General features: G+C 47.8%; 1 protein-coding gene across 3 annotated transcripts in view; it reads left to right on the top strand.

Moving 5' to 3' along the window:
* Igsf3 (immunoglobulin superfamily member 3) overlaps window positions 1-7608 on the top strand; it is an 87667-nt gene extending 80059 nt beyond the window's left edge. For all 3 annotated transcript variants that reach the window (XM_046458272.2, XM_046458273.2, XM_046458274.2), the window contains 2 exons: window positions 2097-2594; window positions 4441-7608. In XM_046458272.2, the coding sequence (XP_046314228.1) occupies window positions 2097-2594; window positions 4441-4691 (749 nt within the window). In that variant the 3' untranslated portion in view covers window positions 4692-7608. The remainder of the gene's footprint in view (window positions 1-2096; window positions 2595-4440) is intronic.
* Window positions 7609-15507: the final 7899 nt, after the last annotated feature.

Genomic DNA, 15507 nt, shown 5'->3' on the forward strand with positions numbered 1-15507 from the left:
ATGCCTGATGGTCTCTTTCCACCTGGCCACCTGGCCGTGCTGGACTCTATCACACGTCACCACTCCTTTGACACCATACAGTTGCCTGGAGCTTCGGAATGCCGTGTCGGATGCTGGAGGTTAAGAAGCTCCAGAGGTACCCTTGGTCTGGGGGGAGCTTTCTAATGGCTCCGAGATTACATTTTCACTGTCCTCTTTGGAAAGAGGCTGCTGAGTCGTGTGAGTTTGAGTCACCTGTGGACTGATATTCTCCACCCTGACGGTGTCTGTTCTTGAGCACATTCTCCTCCCTAAGATTGGGGCTGATGCGCTGTGCCCACCACCTGTAGCCATTTACGAAACCTTTGTGGGCTCACAGTGCACACTGAGATTCCAGATGGGCCCGGAAGATGTGGAGGGGCCTGGCAGAGCCCCACAGAAGCAGTCAGAAGCCCAGCTTCGTGTTCACCTGCAAGTGACATTGAGCCAATTCATTGACAGCCCAGGACAGTCTTTGGGAAGCACTCCTTTTGGTCTCTATCCGAGTACAACCTGATGTGGTGTGTCGACGTCTGCCGATGTTACGTCAACATTTTTCATGAACGTTTCATAAACAGAGCCAAAGGGAGGTCTTTTAGAAGCTGGGAAATGAATCATTTGTTCAGAACCTACCACAGCTAGTCAAAAGGAAAAAGTCAACAAAACACCCAGATGAGAGACTGACCAGTGGTGTCCAAGGCCTGGTTCACCAGCCTGGGCACCTCCGTGGTGATTCTGTGTCTCCACCTGACCTGGGAGGGCATTCCCCATGCATGTCCTCTGTGAGCCGGTGCCCAGGAGGAGGGGCCTTTGCAGGCCGGAGGTCTAGTATTGGGCTTCAGTCCTTGGGCAGGATGTTTATCTCCTTGGGGTCACTGTGGCTTTATCAGTAAGCTCCATGCACAATTTAAATTCAAGAGTTTCTAAGTGGATATATTAGTCTCCTAGGGTTTCTTTTGCATAAAACAAAAGAAATTTATTCTCTCACAGTTGTAGAAGCAGGGTCGTCCTCATAGCCATGCTCCCTGGTTTCTAGGGGAGAAGATGCCCTTGCCCCTTCTGGCTTCTGGTGGCCCCAGGCATTCCTGGGTCATAGCGTAGATGTGTGTCCCTCCAGTCTGTTCCTCCATGGTCTTACAGCCTTCGTCTCTGTGTCCTCTCCTGTTCTGTCTAGGACACCAGTTGGGGATCTTGCTCTGCTACATTGTCATAACATAATACCATAGACTGGTGGCTTAGACAACAGAAACGTATGTCTCGCGGTTCTGGAGGCTGGAGTCTGAGGTTGAGGTGCAGCCTGCTCGTATTCTGGTGAGGGCTCCCCTTCCTGGCTGGCAGATGATAGATGGCTGCCCTCTTACTGTGTGCTCATGGGGCCTCACATGCCTATACCTGGAAAGAGATCTCTTTCTCTTACTGTAAGATCTCTTTCTGTGATAAGGCCACCCATCTTATTAGAGCGCTACCCTTATGACCTCTTTTAACCGTAATTATCTCCTAAAAGCCCTGTCTCCCAATAGTCACGTTGAGGGTTAGAACTTCAACAGATGAATCTGGCAGGGAATGGGATCACAGTTGAGTCCATAAGACCAGTCCCCGGATTTTGTGCCCACCCTAGTCCAGCATGCCCTTACCTAGCTAATTACATCTGCAAAGACTCTCTTTTCAAGTAAGGTCACATTCTGAGATTCTAAGTGGACATGGATTCTGAGGAGACATTGTTCAATCACTACAAGGGGTCACAGTGAAAATAAGTGGCCCTTCCTCTCTGGATTCCCACAGACAGCCTCTTTACCAGCTTCTTAATTCTGCAAATATAAACAGAGGTGTATGTCAGAAGGGGATATTTTTCTGCCTATGATGATGTATAGAGCATACAGCGTCCTGTACTCCAGCCGTTTTCCTCGACTCTCCTTCCACATCTCTGTACATAGCTCTGCCAATATGTCCTTCTAATGGGTGCACAGTACTCGGTGTGGGTATTTCTACAGTATAATGTGGTTAGCAGTGGACATTTAATTTGTTTCCAGCAAATAAATCAGCCTCTTCTTCCTTCTTTGTCCCCTGTCCCTCCACAGATGCCGCCCTGCAGGTGGACACAGTGGTCCCCAACGCCACGGTGTCCGAGAAGGCGGCTTTTCAGCTGGACTGTAGCATCGTGTCTCGTTCGAGCCAGGACTCCCGCTTTGCTGTGGCCTGGTATTCCCTGAGGACTAAAGCAGGAGGGAAAAGGGGCAGCCCTGGTCTGGAAGAACTAGAGGAGAAAACAGAGGAGGAGGAGGAAGAGGAGGAGGAGGAGGAAGGGGAGGAGGAGGACGAACCAACAGAACGCAAGGTGCTGCTGCGGGTGGGCCCCGACGCTGTCTTTGGCCCAGAGGGCAGCCCTTGGGAGGGCCGGCTTCGCTTCCAGAGGCTCTCGCCCCTGCTTTACCGGCTCACGGTGCTGCAGGCCAGCCCCCACGACACGGGCAACTACTCCTGTCATGTGGAGGAGTGGCTGCCCAGCCCTCAGAAGGAGTGGTACCGGCTGACAGAGGAGGAGTCCGCCCCCATTGGCATTCGCGTTCTGGACACCAGTGAGTTTCCCCAGTTACAGAGGAAGGATGGGGGCTGTTGGTTCCAACTGTCTTGGAGATACATACAGAGCTCTATTATGGGTTAAGAAGCAGCTTTCCTAACTGTCGTGGGTAGGTATCAGGGTTGGAGATATGGCAGGATTGGACATGTAACTGTCCATGCAGTTGACCCTCGATTGCCCGTGCAAAAAAAAGTGGGGGGATCAGAATTAAAGTGATAATATGCCATCTAATCTTTATAGTAGACTTAATGCTCCACCAGAGTCTATTTTAGGAAGATTTCATTGGGCATGTATATTGCTAAGATATTACTTTGTTTCACTTTGGAATACTGAACCCAGTCTCTCTTTAGTGAAATAGCAAGTGTTTCAGGCTCATTAAGAGAAAGGGGAAAGAAGGAAGCCTGACTTCCTCACTGTCAATCATACTTTTTCTGGGTCAGTTTTATTTCAGAGGATGACTTGGAGGTTTAGGTGGATTTCTGCGTGGTTAGTAGGAAAGGAAAGCCTCCTAAGGCAGTGATGTTACAGGAGAGTCAGGAGAAGCAAAGCCGCAGCCTGTTGCTGCAGAATGTTCCAGAATGAAATTTTCCTCATGCAGAGGGACTTTCACTCTCAACAAAGATTTCGGAAAATTCTTGAGGGCCTGACTTATTTGTTCTAACAAGGCACCCTTTTGATTGGCCTTCTGTCAAAACGTGGAACGTATCAGACTGAAAATAGTGTTTGCTATTGTAGAATCAGCCTATCCTGCAGAAATAAAAAAAATTGGCTCGGATTTTCAACTTCTTTTCAATCAAAACATTTTACCCCATAATCTTGATTTGAGGTTTTGAGTTTTGTCAGCTCTTTCTTTGCCTCAGTCACCTCCTGTAAGCGCTGCATTAAATAGAACCGTATGAAATCGAGATTTTTTTTGTAGGTCAAAAGTGGTTGACGATCAGCAGTTTCATATACTTTGGAAATCCAATAAGTGTAAATATTTGTTAATGTTTCTTAATCATACTGATGAGCAGCAGCTGTGCAATGGAAGGAGAAACCGAAAAAACCTAAATCGGGCTTAGCCTGCTGAATGGTCCACCGAATCACCCAGTGTCCAGACGTAAAAGAGAAGATGTTTAGGCTACTTGTCATCTTCCCTTTGTGGACATCTATGATTATGAGGCTTCCTAGAGCAAAGGGATCTGGCACCCTGATTTTACAGAGAAAAAAACGTAGATTTTCTGAGGCCACCTCCCTCCAAGGTCCAATGCAATCCCTCCGCTGGGGCGCGGGTGTGCCTGGGCTCTCGCTGTTCCACGTCCAGCTGTAACTGTGTCTGTGCAGCCAGACACACTGGGCATTGTGAATGGTCCATAATGGCATTTTAATTGCTGACGTTAATCAAGCAGGCATCCTCTCTGGTACAACTCTTCTCAGAAGCGGGCCGGAAAGGATCCTGTTAAATTCTCTAAGAAGGAAGTTTAGCAGGACTGAGTGCAAGGGGGACATTTAAAATAGAACCCCACAGGAGTCAGCTTCTTTACCGACCTAGACGCCGTTGTTTGCAATCGATAAGCTCCATTTTATTATATGGCCTTCCAAGCCGAGGTAATGGATCTCAATGGAAAGTGGAAGCCTGGCGTTATCTGAAATTGCAGCTGTGGATTGGAAGAGGCGTGGTTATGAGGAAAAGGATACAAGGGCTCTCTCCTTTGGGAGCAGACCCGAGGGGTAGCAGGGGAAAGGCAGGCGGGTGTGGGAGCTGCCCAGTAGCTTCTGCTGGGTTGGGTGAGGTCTTCCGGAGCCAAGGGTGGACGCTCCAGGCTCTCAGTGCTCACAGTCTGTCTCCCTCGTGTCCTTTTCAGGTTCCACCCTCCAGTCGCTCATCTGCTCCAACGACGCGCTCTTCTACTTCGTCTTCTTCTACCCTTTCCCCATCTTTGGCATCCTGGTCATCACCATCCTGCTGGTACGCTTCAAAAGCCGGAACTCCAGCAAGAACTCGGAGGGGAAGAACGGGGTGCCTCTGTTGTGGATCAAAGAGCCACACCTCAACTACTCCCCCACCTGCCTGGAGCCCCCGGTGCTGAGCATCCACCCAGGAGCCATAGACTAAGGGGGATCCGCAGGGGACATTGGCCACAGAGGGGCTGAGGCCCGCCCTTCCTGCCTCTTGCTCTGTGATTGGACAGTCGACAGCACCCAAACGTGGGGGTGCCGGTGCAGAAAACTGTCAGCCTTGGAACGTGTTCAGAGCTCCGGGTCAGTCACCGAGACGGACTGCCCCAGGCGGTGGTCTTGGTTGGTTAGCTGTTTGCACCCAAATGTCGTGATCCTGCCGTTATAGGTTTCTAGTTTTCGGTTTTGGTAATGTAGTGAGTAGCTCCAGGTGCCACATCTACTCACCGATTTATCTAGTATTCCCAGATAGATGTTACGCGGGGAGTGGGGGGTTCTTATTCTTTGTACTGTACTATTTTAAAACCACTTTGATTTATCCCTTTTGGATTCCATAAGGTTGTGGACGAATTTCTCTTACATACAACCGATGGCAAGAGGAAAGGACCACTTTGTAGTAACAAGGAATCTCTTCCAAGACTTTTTGTTTTTTTGCACATTTGAAAATGCCACCCGTGGATCAAAATACAACCCAAACATTTTTTTACTTTCTTAACGAGACTCGAAAAATATGGGTAGCGTGGGCCCAATTTGTATCTTATCTTTTCCCTCATGTGGAGTTGTTGGGACCACTTTGTAGTCAAGATGAAAGCATTGAATTTTGCTTCAAAGAACTGCATATGTGCAAGAGAAATCCTGCACAACCCCATTAGGAGTAGATGGTGCCCGGCCAGCCTATCTGTCAGGGAGGCAAAAAGGCTTCATCCTATCCTTGCCAAAAAAAAAAAAAATAAGAACACTGTCTTGGAGAATGGGTCAGAAGTTCCAAGCAGCACATGGTTTCTGAGCTGAAGTGGAGCAGGGCGCTGCTTTTGGCAGCTACTGACTCTCCCCTTGATCAAAGCCAGTGATTAGAGAGAAGGAAGGAAAAAACAGCTGGTTGTTGGCTTGATCCATTCTGCATGGGCAGCTCCAGCTGATCATGGTGACAGGTGGCTTTTGTTGGCAGGTGCTTTGCCAAACTTGAGGGAAAGTTTCCAGTGATCCTAGAAGCAGGACCATCCTGAGGTCAGCACAGAGGCTGAAGCAGCGGCCATCTATACCCCATGGAGGGCCCTGGGCCTGCAAGCACAGTGAGGGAGGATGGGAGGGGGCTTCCAGGGCCTGATGCTGAAGGGCCTTGAGGAATATCTGCCTCCCTGGAGGTGTGAGGACTAGGGTTTTCTTGTTCTTCCAATGAAATATTGAAGTCTTCCTCATTCACCATTTCTGTCTCCCCATGTCACTTCTGGAAGACTGCCAGCCTTGGGGACATCCAGACATGGCCCTTTGTAACCCTTTCGTTCACCTAGTCTCAGCAGACAGTGAGCACATGTGTTGTCTTTGCCCTTCCCCCTCCCTTTTTTGGATTTTTATTTTTTATTTTTTGGTGGTTTTAGGTTATTTGGTTGGCATGGTGGTTTTTTATTTTAATGCTCCAAGGGCCAGTGTCACTATATGTTGGGCCAGTTGCCTAGGTCCACTGGAGCATCATCAGTTGCAGATACTTCCCTGTGCACACTCTGTGAAGATCTCTTTATACCCTGCTTCCCCATATTTTGCTGGCCAAGTGTGCCATGTCCTTTTCCCTAGGAACTTGTACCTTGAATTATGAAGGGAGTCCCATTTGGAAGAAGCCACCCCGGATTCCAGAACTAAGTCGAACAAAAGAGATTCCTGTGAAGCCCAGTCCTGAGAATGTACCCACTCCAGGGAAGGCTGTGGGATTCCCCAGGCTACACGGGCACGGATCCGGGTCAGGGGTCTGCAGGTGCCCAGGCAGGGTGGGCCGTTAAGTGGACGCTGGCTGGGAGCAAGATGACTGCTCCGCCATTTTCGGAGAAAGGCAGACCTGTCTTTTTTCTGCCCAATGCTCCAGCTCTGTCCTCTGAGACAGGGTGTAGGCACTGCCACCTTAATCCCACGGATGCCTACTATGCTGATTCCCACTTATTATGCTGCATCAACATGTTAGAGGTACCGAATTGGCTCAGTCATGAAGAAAGAATGTCTTTTGCCCTGTTTCTTCATTTCAGGGGGTGTGGGCTTTCCGTGGAAACTGCTGACTCCTGATGTTTAGGCTGAGTCAACAAGGGGAGATGACTGACTTTTCCTTTGTCTGAATGGAAAGATGCCAGAGGGCTGGCCAGGACTAAGATTTCAGTTTGAATTGGTTCATAGCAGTAGAAAAGTAGGTGCTGCACGTAATTAAATATGTGAAGCAAATGCAGGAAAATCGAAATGAAAAAAGTAACCGAAGCCAGTATTTTAATAATTGCTTTTTCTGTGTATTTTCTACTGGGCTAGGGGATTCCATCAAAGGTTGAGCTTTTTGAGCTTTGTATGAAAAAAACAAAAAAAACAAAACAAAAAAAAAAAACAACCCAGGACCTTCTTTCTTTGGCTATTTCTATGGGAATGTGGTATCAGATGAATGGTAATGGTGCCCTCTAGTGGCTGCAAGACTTCATTGCACATTGTCCACTGGAGCTCAAGTCTTCTGAGTTCAAGAGAGGAAACCTGCTGGACTCTCTCCACTTACCTACGTCTACAATGTTGCATTTATGGAAAACTACACTGTGCTAGGCGCATCCCAGGACCTGGATATAACCACACCCTCTTTCACCAGGGTGTTTCTGTAGCAAGTTTTCATATTCTTTTCAAACAATGGTTTCTCTGCGTTCATTGTTGAAGAAAAAGAAAAAAAAAAAAGAGATGGGGTAAGAAAACTACCCATGCATGATGTAGAGGGCTGTTGATTTTTTTGTTTTGTTTTGTTTTGTTTTTGTTTTTTTAAAGGAAAACTATTTGTAAGATGTTGCACTAAAACATTTTATATACACTTCAGAGACCTGTAGTAAATTATGTTGACCATATGGCTGTTTACATTTTCTGTAATCGGCTGTCTCCTTCCTTTCTCCCTTAACCAACCACTTTTTCCCATGGAACTGTGATGTGGGGACCCAGAGTTCTGCCCTTGGCATTGGCCTGCGAGGCTCAAGGTCCGTGAATCGAAGTCTTTGTGATCGTGCTACATCCCCACCTAAATGATGCTTTTGTACAAACAATTTAAAAAAAAAAAAAAGTCTCTCCCAGAAATTCCCTCAAAACACCCATTGTCATCTGCTGAAATGTATCATAAATATGCACGTCTGCCTTGACCATCAGTGCATGGTGCCCCTGGAGCTGTGAAGACCCTGCCAGGCAGGGGCAGGGTGTAGAACTTATGGGTGTTTTTTTTTTCTTCCCCTTAATCTTGGTGGGGAAGGTAGGGTGAGAGGGAGCTGATGAGAAGGAAAAGAGAAAAGTGGGACAACCCTCCTGGACCACCAGGGCCTCTGCAGCAGCAAGACCACACCCACCTCCTCAAAGTGTCTAGCGTACCATGGCCAGGGAATTGTCAGCAAGAATTTTCCAGGTGCAGGGAAGGGCAGGAGCTGGATGTTCCCTATTGAGCAAGACCACACAGCACACCAGTGTCTTTTCCCCACACAACTTCAATGCTGCTCGGAGCTCACCACCTGTGCAAATTGAGAAGCGGGTCGGGATGATTAAGACCAAGGAGTGATTTGTGGTTCGTTGGAGCCCACCATGATTCATTAAAATTCGTAGAACATGCAGAGGGTAAAGAGCAGCTTCTCTCGTCTTTTTCTAAGTCCATATTTGGCAAGGCTTTGCTGGATGCTTTGCCCTGCTCCCCAGCCCTGTCTGCTGGGTCCTTATCAACTTACAAGGCTGGCGTGGCCACAGGCTGAGAATAGGACTGTTCATTCCTTGGGTACCAGGGATGGCTTCCTTATCAGTCTTAGGTGTTATTTTTGCCTGATCCCTGCCCCACGCTCTCTTTGCATAGGAATTGAATAGGAAAGGGGGAAATCGAATATTATGGAACAAAATAACACCTTTATGCCCTTCCTGAAAATTCCCCGAGCATTTCTATAAATGCAGTAAACATATGCCTCCCAGTGAGGGGTATGATGAAGTAGCAGGTGAGGGGCAGCATCTTGCTCTCTCTGTTCTGGGATTCCTATGTTTTGTAGGAGTGGTTCCCAGAGTTTGGAAGAAACTAGATCCGGAGCATCAGAGTGGTGTGTGCGGAAGAGCCGTCTCCACCTCCTGAGCAGGCGGGATGGGCTGTCCCTTCCTTCTTGCCCACGATCATTAACAAGATGATAAAACTGGACCTCACAACACCACAGGATGCTTCCAATAGATCTAGAAACTCTTGTAATGCCAAACTTTCAGTGTGTAAAGGGGCTGTCTTTCTGGACCATGATTTATGAAGTCTGCTGGGCCAGGCGTACGAGCACTTCCAAAATGCCTGGAGACGCATAGCACTTCCTATAATGACAGCTGGCACTGCTTGTGGGTCAGAGTCTAACCCAGAGAGGCCTGTGAGTCATGCCTGGGGTACTCCCCAGCACCAAGTGACTGGGCAGTAAAGTGACTTTACTTTGAAGGGTTGACAGCTCTTTGTGGTGAGTCCAATATCCCCTTTATCACAGACCGCGCCTGTGGGAAGGGCAGGAGGAGAGGCTTTGGACTTGACCTGTGTTGGAGTCCCAGTTCTGCCTCCGACTGCGTTTCATTAGACATGTTATTTACCTTTCCCCAGGCACAGGTTCCTCAAGTACAGAAATAAAACAGTGGCGATATTAAAGCAATCCATGTAATGCACGTAATGCAGGGCCTGGCGCATAATGAGTGTTCAACAGATGTGTGCTGTTCTCTCATTTCTCACCTCAAAAACTTTCAATAGTTCCCCAGTACCTGAGGGACTGACCCACCCTTCCTACTTTCCAAGTTGGCCCGAGTTCCTCACAGTCCAGAGCAGAGGAGAAACTTGACTCCTCACTTTTTGTGTTGTATCCCGCACCTGCCTTGGTTCTCATTATCTATGGATGACAGGAAAAGTCTTAAGGTAGAAGGCTTCATGGGACAGTGTGTTAGTTCCAGAAATTTCACTAATAGAGAGAGGTTTTGTGGCAAATTTAAGAAATGGTTCGTGAATTGCTGCAGTATGGCTTAAGTATGTCAAGATTCTGAGGACAAGCCTTGTGTGGTGGCACACACCTGTCATCCCCAGCAACTTGGGAGGCTGAGGCAGGAGGATTGCAAGTTCAGCCTCAGCAGTTTAGCAAGACCTAAACAACTCACCAAGATCCTGTGTCAAAATATTTAAAAAGGGCTAGGGATGTGGCTCAGTGGTTAAGTGCCCCTGGGCTCAATCCCCAGAACAACAACAACAAAAAAGAATCTGAAGACAGCCAGGCACAGTGGTGTACACCTGTAATCCCAGCAGTCTGGGAGGCTGAAACAGGAGGATCACAAGTTCAAAGCCAGCCTCAGCAACCTGGTGAGGTCCTGAGCAACTTAGTGAGATAGGGTTTGCTCTCTCTTAGGGTGTCCGAGTCCTGTTGGAAGGAATAGAATCCTGCTCACATGATAATAAGAGTTCTCTTAACTTGGCTGTCTCAGTAGCACATATCTGTAATTTCAGCAATTCAGGAAGCTGAGGCAAGAGGGTCGCAAGTTCAGAGCCAGTCTCAGCAATTTAGAGAGGCCCCATCTCAACAAAATACAGAAAGGATGGGGAATGTGGCTCAGTGGTTAGGTGCCCCTGGGTTCAATCTGTGGCACCCCCCACTAAAAAAAGAGTTCTCTTAACTCCCTCAGGGAGGCAGAGCCAACCCTGTTGCTTGTCTCCAAGGACAAGAATAGGGGAGGAAGCTGATGTGAGGAGCTTCCCTTATCGATTTAGGGGAAGGGCAAGCCAGTCTCGAGGAGGCCAGTAGAGGGGGAGGTCTAAGTGCCTACTGCAGCTTGGGCTGGGTGGATTTGGGGAGGCCAAGTCCTAAGGGAAACAACCGTCTGCCTCAGTCTGAGGGAATGGCCAGGGTTGAGATGGAGGAAGAGAGGAGACCAAAGAGGGAAGAGAAGGGAGAAATCAAGACTGATAATCCCAGGCGCTAGTGTAGGGGAGCACCCGGTAACCCTACAGGTTCTGATAGTTGTCCCAAATGTCCCCTTCCTTTTTAATGTTTAAGGAAAGACCAGTTCAAAGAGGTTGTCTTCTCCAGGGTCCTTTAGCTGGGTAAGTGGCAGGAAAAGCTAGCACCAAGCTGCTCCTTCTGCTAGAAAGTGCTAGAGGGATGCAGGGCTTGGATCTACCTTGCTGTCACCCCAGGGTACCAGTGAGTGAGGCCCAGCTTTCTGGGAGCGACCGCCCCACCCCAGCCATCCAGCTTGAGTTGCCACCACCACGTCTCCACTGCTAAAGAGGAGCGCTGAAGATGTGGAAGGAGCCGTTAATCTGTTTGGGTAAAATGCTTGTGGATAGAGTGGCATCGGGAATGACCAAGCAAGAGAAAAGGAAGGAGTCGAGTGGTGCCACATGTGCAGGGAAAAAGAGGAATATGCATGGTGCTGGGCTAAGGGGGGTCAGACTGAGGAGTCCTCGTGACAAATCCTTATCACCACCAAGGCTGCGCCTACATTTAGGCCCTGGTGTCCAGGCTGGCTGGGAGCACTGGGCCACAGGCCATGTATTCTGGGGTCCTCAGCATGGTTTGTGGTTGCTGGGGGTTAGTGAGTGGAGGCCTTCCCTGGGGTCCCTGGACAGCACTGGTCTGTTGGTGGCCCCAGGACTCTGGCCAGGTGGGCAGGCTGCCTGAAGTCAGACTTTTAGGTGGAATCCAGGCTTCTAGGAGAACCTCCGCCTGTGAGATCTTTTCACAGAAGGTTGCTTTGCCACTGAGGTGCCCTCATGCTGTCAGGAAGAAACTTTGTTCTTGGGCATCTGGGTTTGCAACGGTGGCTGCTCTTTTGCAAGCTGCCCTTGGCAGATGACAACCCCCCCACCCTTTGCCCAAACTACCATTTAGATGGTTAAGATGTTAACTGCTAAATAATCTTTCTTTAGATTTGCAGAACTCAACATCCGGTTGATCTTCAGATTACATCAGAATATGTGACAGCTCTTAATTAGTTCTGTGCATCAACCAACACAAAGTATGTAAATTGCTGGGAGCTTTAGTTTGCAGAAAAGTAATAGGTCTGTCTAAAGAATTATAGGAGCAAGTCCCAAGAGGTCTAAGTTCCAGCTAGAGGTAGGGAGGGGGGGAAAATGTAAAAAGAGGAGACATAAGCCACAGGTGACCAAGACCGGCTTAACACAGTTTTTCCTGCCATTGCCCCTCTGCTCCTTCTGTCCCTACCTATAAAATCCTTTTATGCCTCTGAGTTTCCTAAGACAGAGCTTTGAGCACAATAGCCCCTCCATCTGCTTAGGGCCATCCCTTGAATAAAACTGATCGACCATTCTCTCAAGAATATTGGCTTTTGAGTGGTGAGCAGCTGGACCTGGGTCAAGTAACAGGTCCTGTTAAGGAGGAAAGGAACTGGGCTCCTGTGCTCTCTGGGATTTTTCCCTCTCTGGGGACCCTTCTCAGGCCATTGCTAGGTTCATCTCCTGAGTTCCTCCAGGAGGGTGTGACTTTTCACAAGTGACCAAGTTACTTCTCCTGCCTTCTGAGGTAGCCTCTCCAAGGACTTAGGTGGACCTTTCATCTGCTTCCCCAGCCTGTGAACTCACCCAGGCCCAGTCCAACCTGCCCAAAGTACCAACTTTGGCTCATTCTCTCGGCTACCCTCCCCTCCTGTCCTCTGGACAGCCACCCATGGCTTTTCTGAACTACGGCATAGAGACACCAGAGTGTCTGAGTGAGCCATGGCCTCACCTCAGGATTCCTAAGTAGTGTGGCTGTTGCTCTTTTCTCCTCCCCCTAAACATGGAAGAACCAGTGTCTAGAACTTTCCATACCTTCCATTGTCACAACAGCCCTCTGGAATAGGTATCTTTGTCTCAGTCTTTATGCAACTCACCCCCATCCACTTTATCCTTCAGGCAAGTCACCACCAAGCTGAGGAGCCTAACAGTAACCCCCTTGTTGGTCGCTCACCTCTCCTTGAGGGTTCCCCCCGGCAGGCCTTTGTTTATGACCATCAGATCAATTTTCTGTCTCCATTCATTTGTTGGATGTGCATTCCATGCCGGTGGGGTACATACGTTCTCAGAGGATAGCCTAGAGGGGAGGGGCTGAGATTCACTCAAAAGGACTTACAATATGGGGTCAAGAACATTGTGCCCTGGGAGTGCACAGGGAAGAAAGTGGCTCTTGCTCTTGTGAAATTGGGTACGTTGGTGAAGCAACAGCCTTTGAGGGCGAGTGGTATGTGGACATGGGACGATATGGAAAAAGATTTTGGTTTTAGTCAGAACAACTTAGAGGACAAAAAAAAATTATTTAGAGGTTCATGGTTTCAGAGGTCTCTGTCTATAGATGGGCCCACTCTGCTGCTCTGGGTCAGAGGTGAGGCCCCCATCTTGGGGAAATGGCCTAGCAGAGGAGAGCTGCTTGGCTCATGGTTGGGTCAGGAAGGAGAGAGGGAGAGAAAGAGGCAGGGACTGCAGGAAGGACAGTCTTTCCAGGTCACATCCCAGTGACCCACCTCTTCCAGCCGTGCCCCACCTGTCCACAGTCACTACCCAGTCCTTCATTTAAGTTAGGATGGACTGGTTAGGCTATGGCTTCCAGTGTGTAATGATTTTGCCTCTGAATATTCCTGTATGAACAGTAGCTTTGGGGACATGTCGTATCCAAAGCGACCCAGATTCCCAGAGAGGAGACCATGTAAGAAAGCCAGGTGTGCACAGCGAACTTGGGCCATGGAGAGTCATTCTGTGTACCCATGAGAGCTTGGTGCCCCATAGGGAGCCCGGAATGTTCCCTTTAAGCATTTGGATTTTCTTCTGCATGTAAAGGAGGGCTATTTATGGAGCTGATGGGACTCAGACACCTGCCTGGGAAGAATACTCAGGCAGTAATGAAAGATAGAACTGCAGGCAGGAGAAGTTGGAGGCAGGGAGGTCAGGACCCAAAGAACAGTGGTGATGTCATATAGAAAAGGAGGAAGAGGAAATGCAAAATCTGAACAGGCAGGAAACTTCTCCTCCAGGTGAGCTGGTCTCATTCCCTGGTACCTTGGTCAACACTGCCTCTACCTGTGTGCTCTCTTTCACTGCAAACCCACTTTACCCACCAACCCCCAACTCCTCCAGAAGATCCTTTGAATAACCCCTTCATGGTGGGCCCTCCCACTTAATTCATGTATTTATTCTGAGGTCATTTCATTCTGCAACCTGTATTTGTAATCTGCTCAGCATAGGCCTTAAAATAAGGACAAACCTGAGCGATATGGCCTTGTCAGAGGTGATCCCCTGGGCGGGGACCAAACCTGCGTCCCTAGGGAGCTTCCAAACACCAAGGTTGATGGAACCAACTCTGGATTCAGTCTCTGGCTTTGAACCCTGTCTTCACCATCACCTGGTATGAGCTTGAATAAGTCAGCTAACTGCAGTGTACCTCAGTAGCTTCACCTTTGAAATGTGCACCACTCACGTGAGAGGGAAGACAGTAATGTGGACAGATATTTATTGAGTATCAACTATGTGTCAGGCACTGCATGAGGAACTGGGGAACCTTCGCCCAGCACAGACTCTGTGAAGCTCACAACATGGCAAGGAAGAGAGACAATAAGTAAATCCACAAGTAAATACACAGATATTAGATGTTGGTAAATACAATGCAGAAATTGATAAAGCAAAGGAAAAAGGAGACCAAGTGGTTAATGTTTCTTTTTAGTTTTTAGAATTTTTGGAGCATTTCAAATCATAACAGTGCAATAAACATGTGTACACTTTTCTCCTTGAATCACATCACATTTCTTAACATTTATTGTTTTTCTTTTTATCTGCATGCACACTTTCTTTTAAAACCACCTGAGAGTTGCAGACCTTATGACCCCTTACCCCCAAATAATTCAACATGTACTCTTAAGAATAAAAGCATTGTCTAACAAGCTACAGAATTGTTACAACCAGGAAGAATAGTTGTCCCTTGGTATCTGTGGGAGATGAATTCTAGAATCTCCCCAGGAATAACAGAATCTGCAAGTCCCTTATATAAAATGGTGTCATGTTTGCATATAACCTACACTCATCCTCCCATTTAAATCATCTCTAGATTGTTTATAATACCTAACATAATGTAAATGCTGTGTAATTATTCTTCAGGTAATCATGACAAGGAAAAATGTCTCCACGTTCATACAGATGCAAGATTGTTTTTTTTTTTTCCTTCCTTGAATATTTTCGATTCATAGTTGGAAGCCAAAAGCAGAGGGGGTTGACTCTGTAGCATTGATACAATAATGTATTCTGTTAGAGTTCAGAAACCAATGCTGGTATTTGATAATCAAGCCTTTTTAATAATATAAAACTGCTGCAATTTTTTTCTTTCTCTTTTTTTGTACTTTATGACATCACCGTTCTTGAAGAGTCTGGGCCAGCTGATCTACAGAACGAGTCTGGATTTGACAAATCTGTTTCCTCGTGGTTAGATTCTAACTCTTCTGAGCAGCAATATTTCACGGGTATCTTGAGTCTTTCTCAGAGCATCACATCAGGCAGATGTGATCAGGATTCCATTATTTGAGTGGCCAACGTTGACAGTTGGGTTAAGGTGAAGTCCACCAGATTTCTCAGTTGTAGAGGCACCTTTTCTGCCTTGTAAATACCTGATCATGTGATGCTTTGAAGTTGAATGAGGATCCTGTTCCCCAACAATCTTTCATCCAATGGTTTTTATCATCCTATGGTAGTTCTTCCCAGAATCCGTTATCACTAACATATGAGTAAATGGCTCTTTTCTATC

Source organism: Marmota monax, unplaced genomic scaffold (assembly GCF_021218885.2).
Source record: "Marmota monax isolate L192 unplaced genomic scaffold, Marmota_monax_Labrador192_F-V1.1 WCK01_AAM20220418_F8-fsc00087, whole genome shotgun sequence".
NCBI classification, from domain to species: Eukaryota; Metazoa; Chordata; class Mammalia; order Rodentia; family Sciuridae; genus Marmota; species Marmota monax.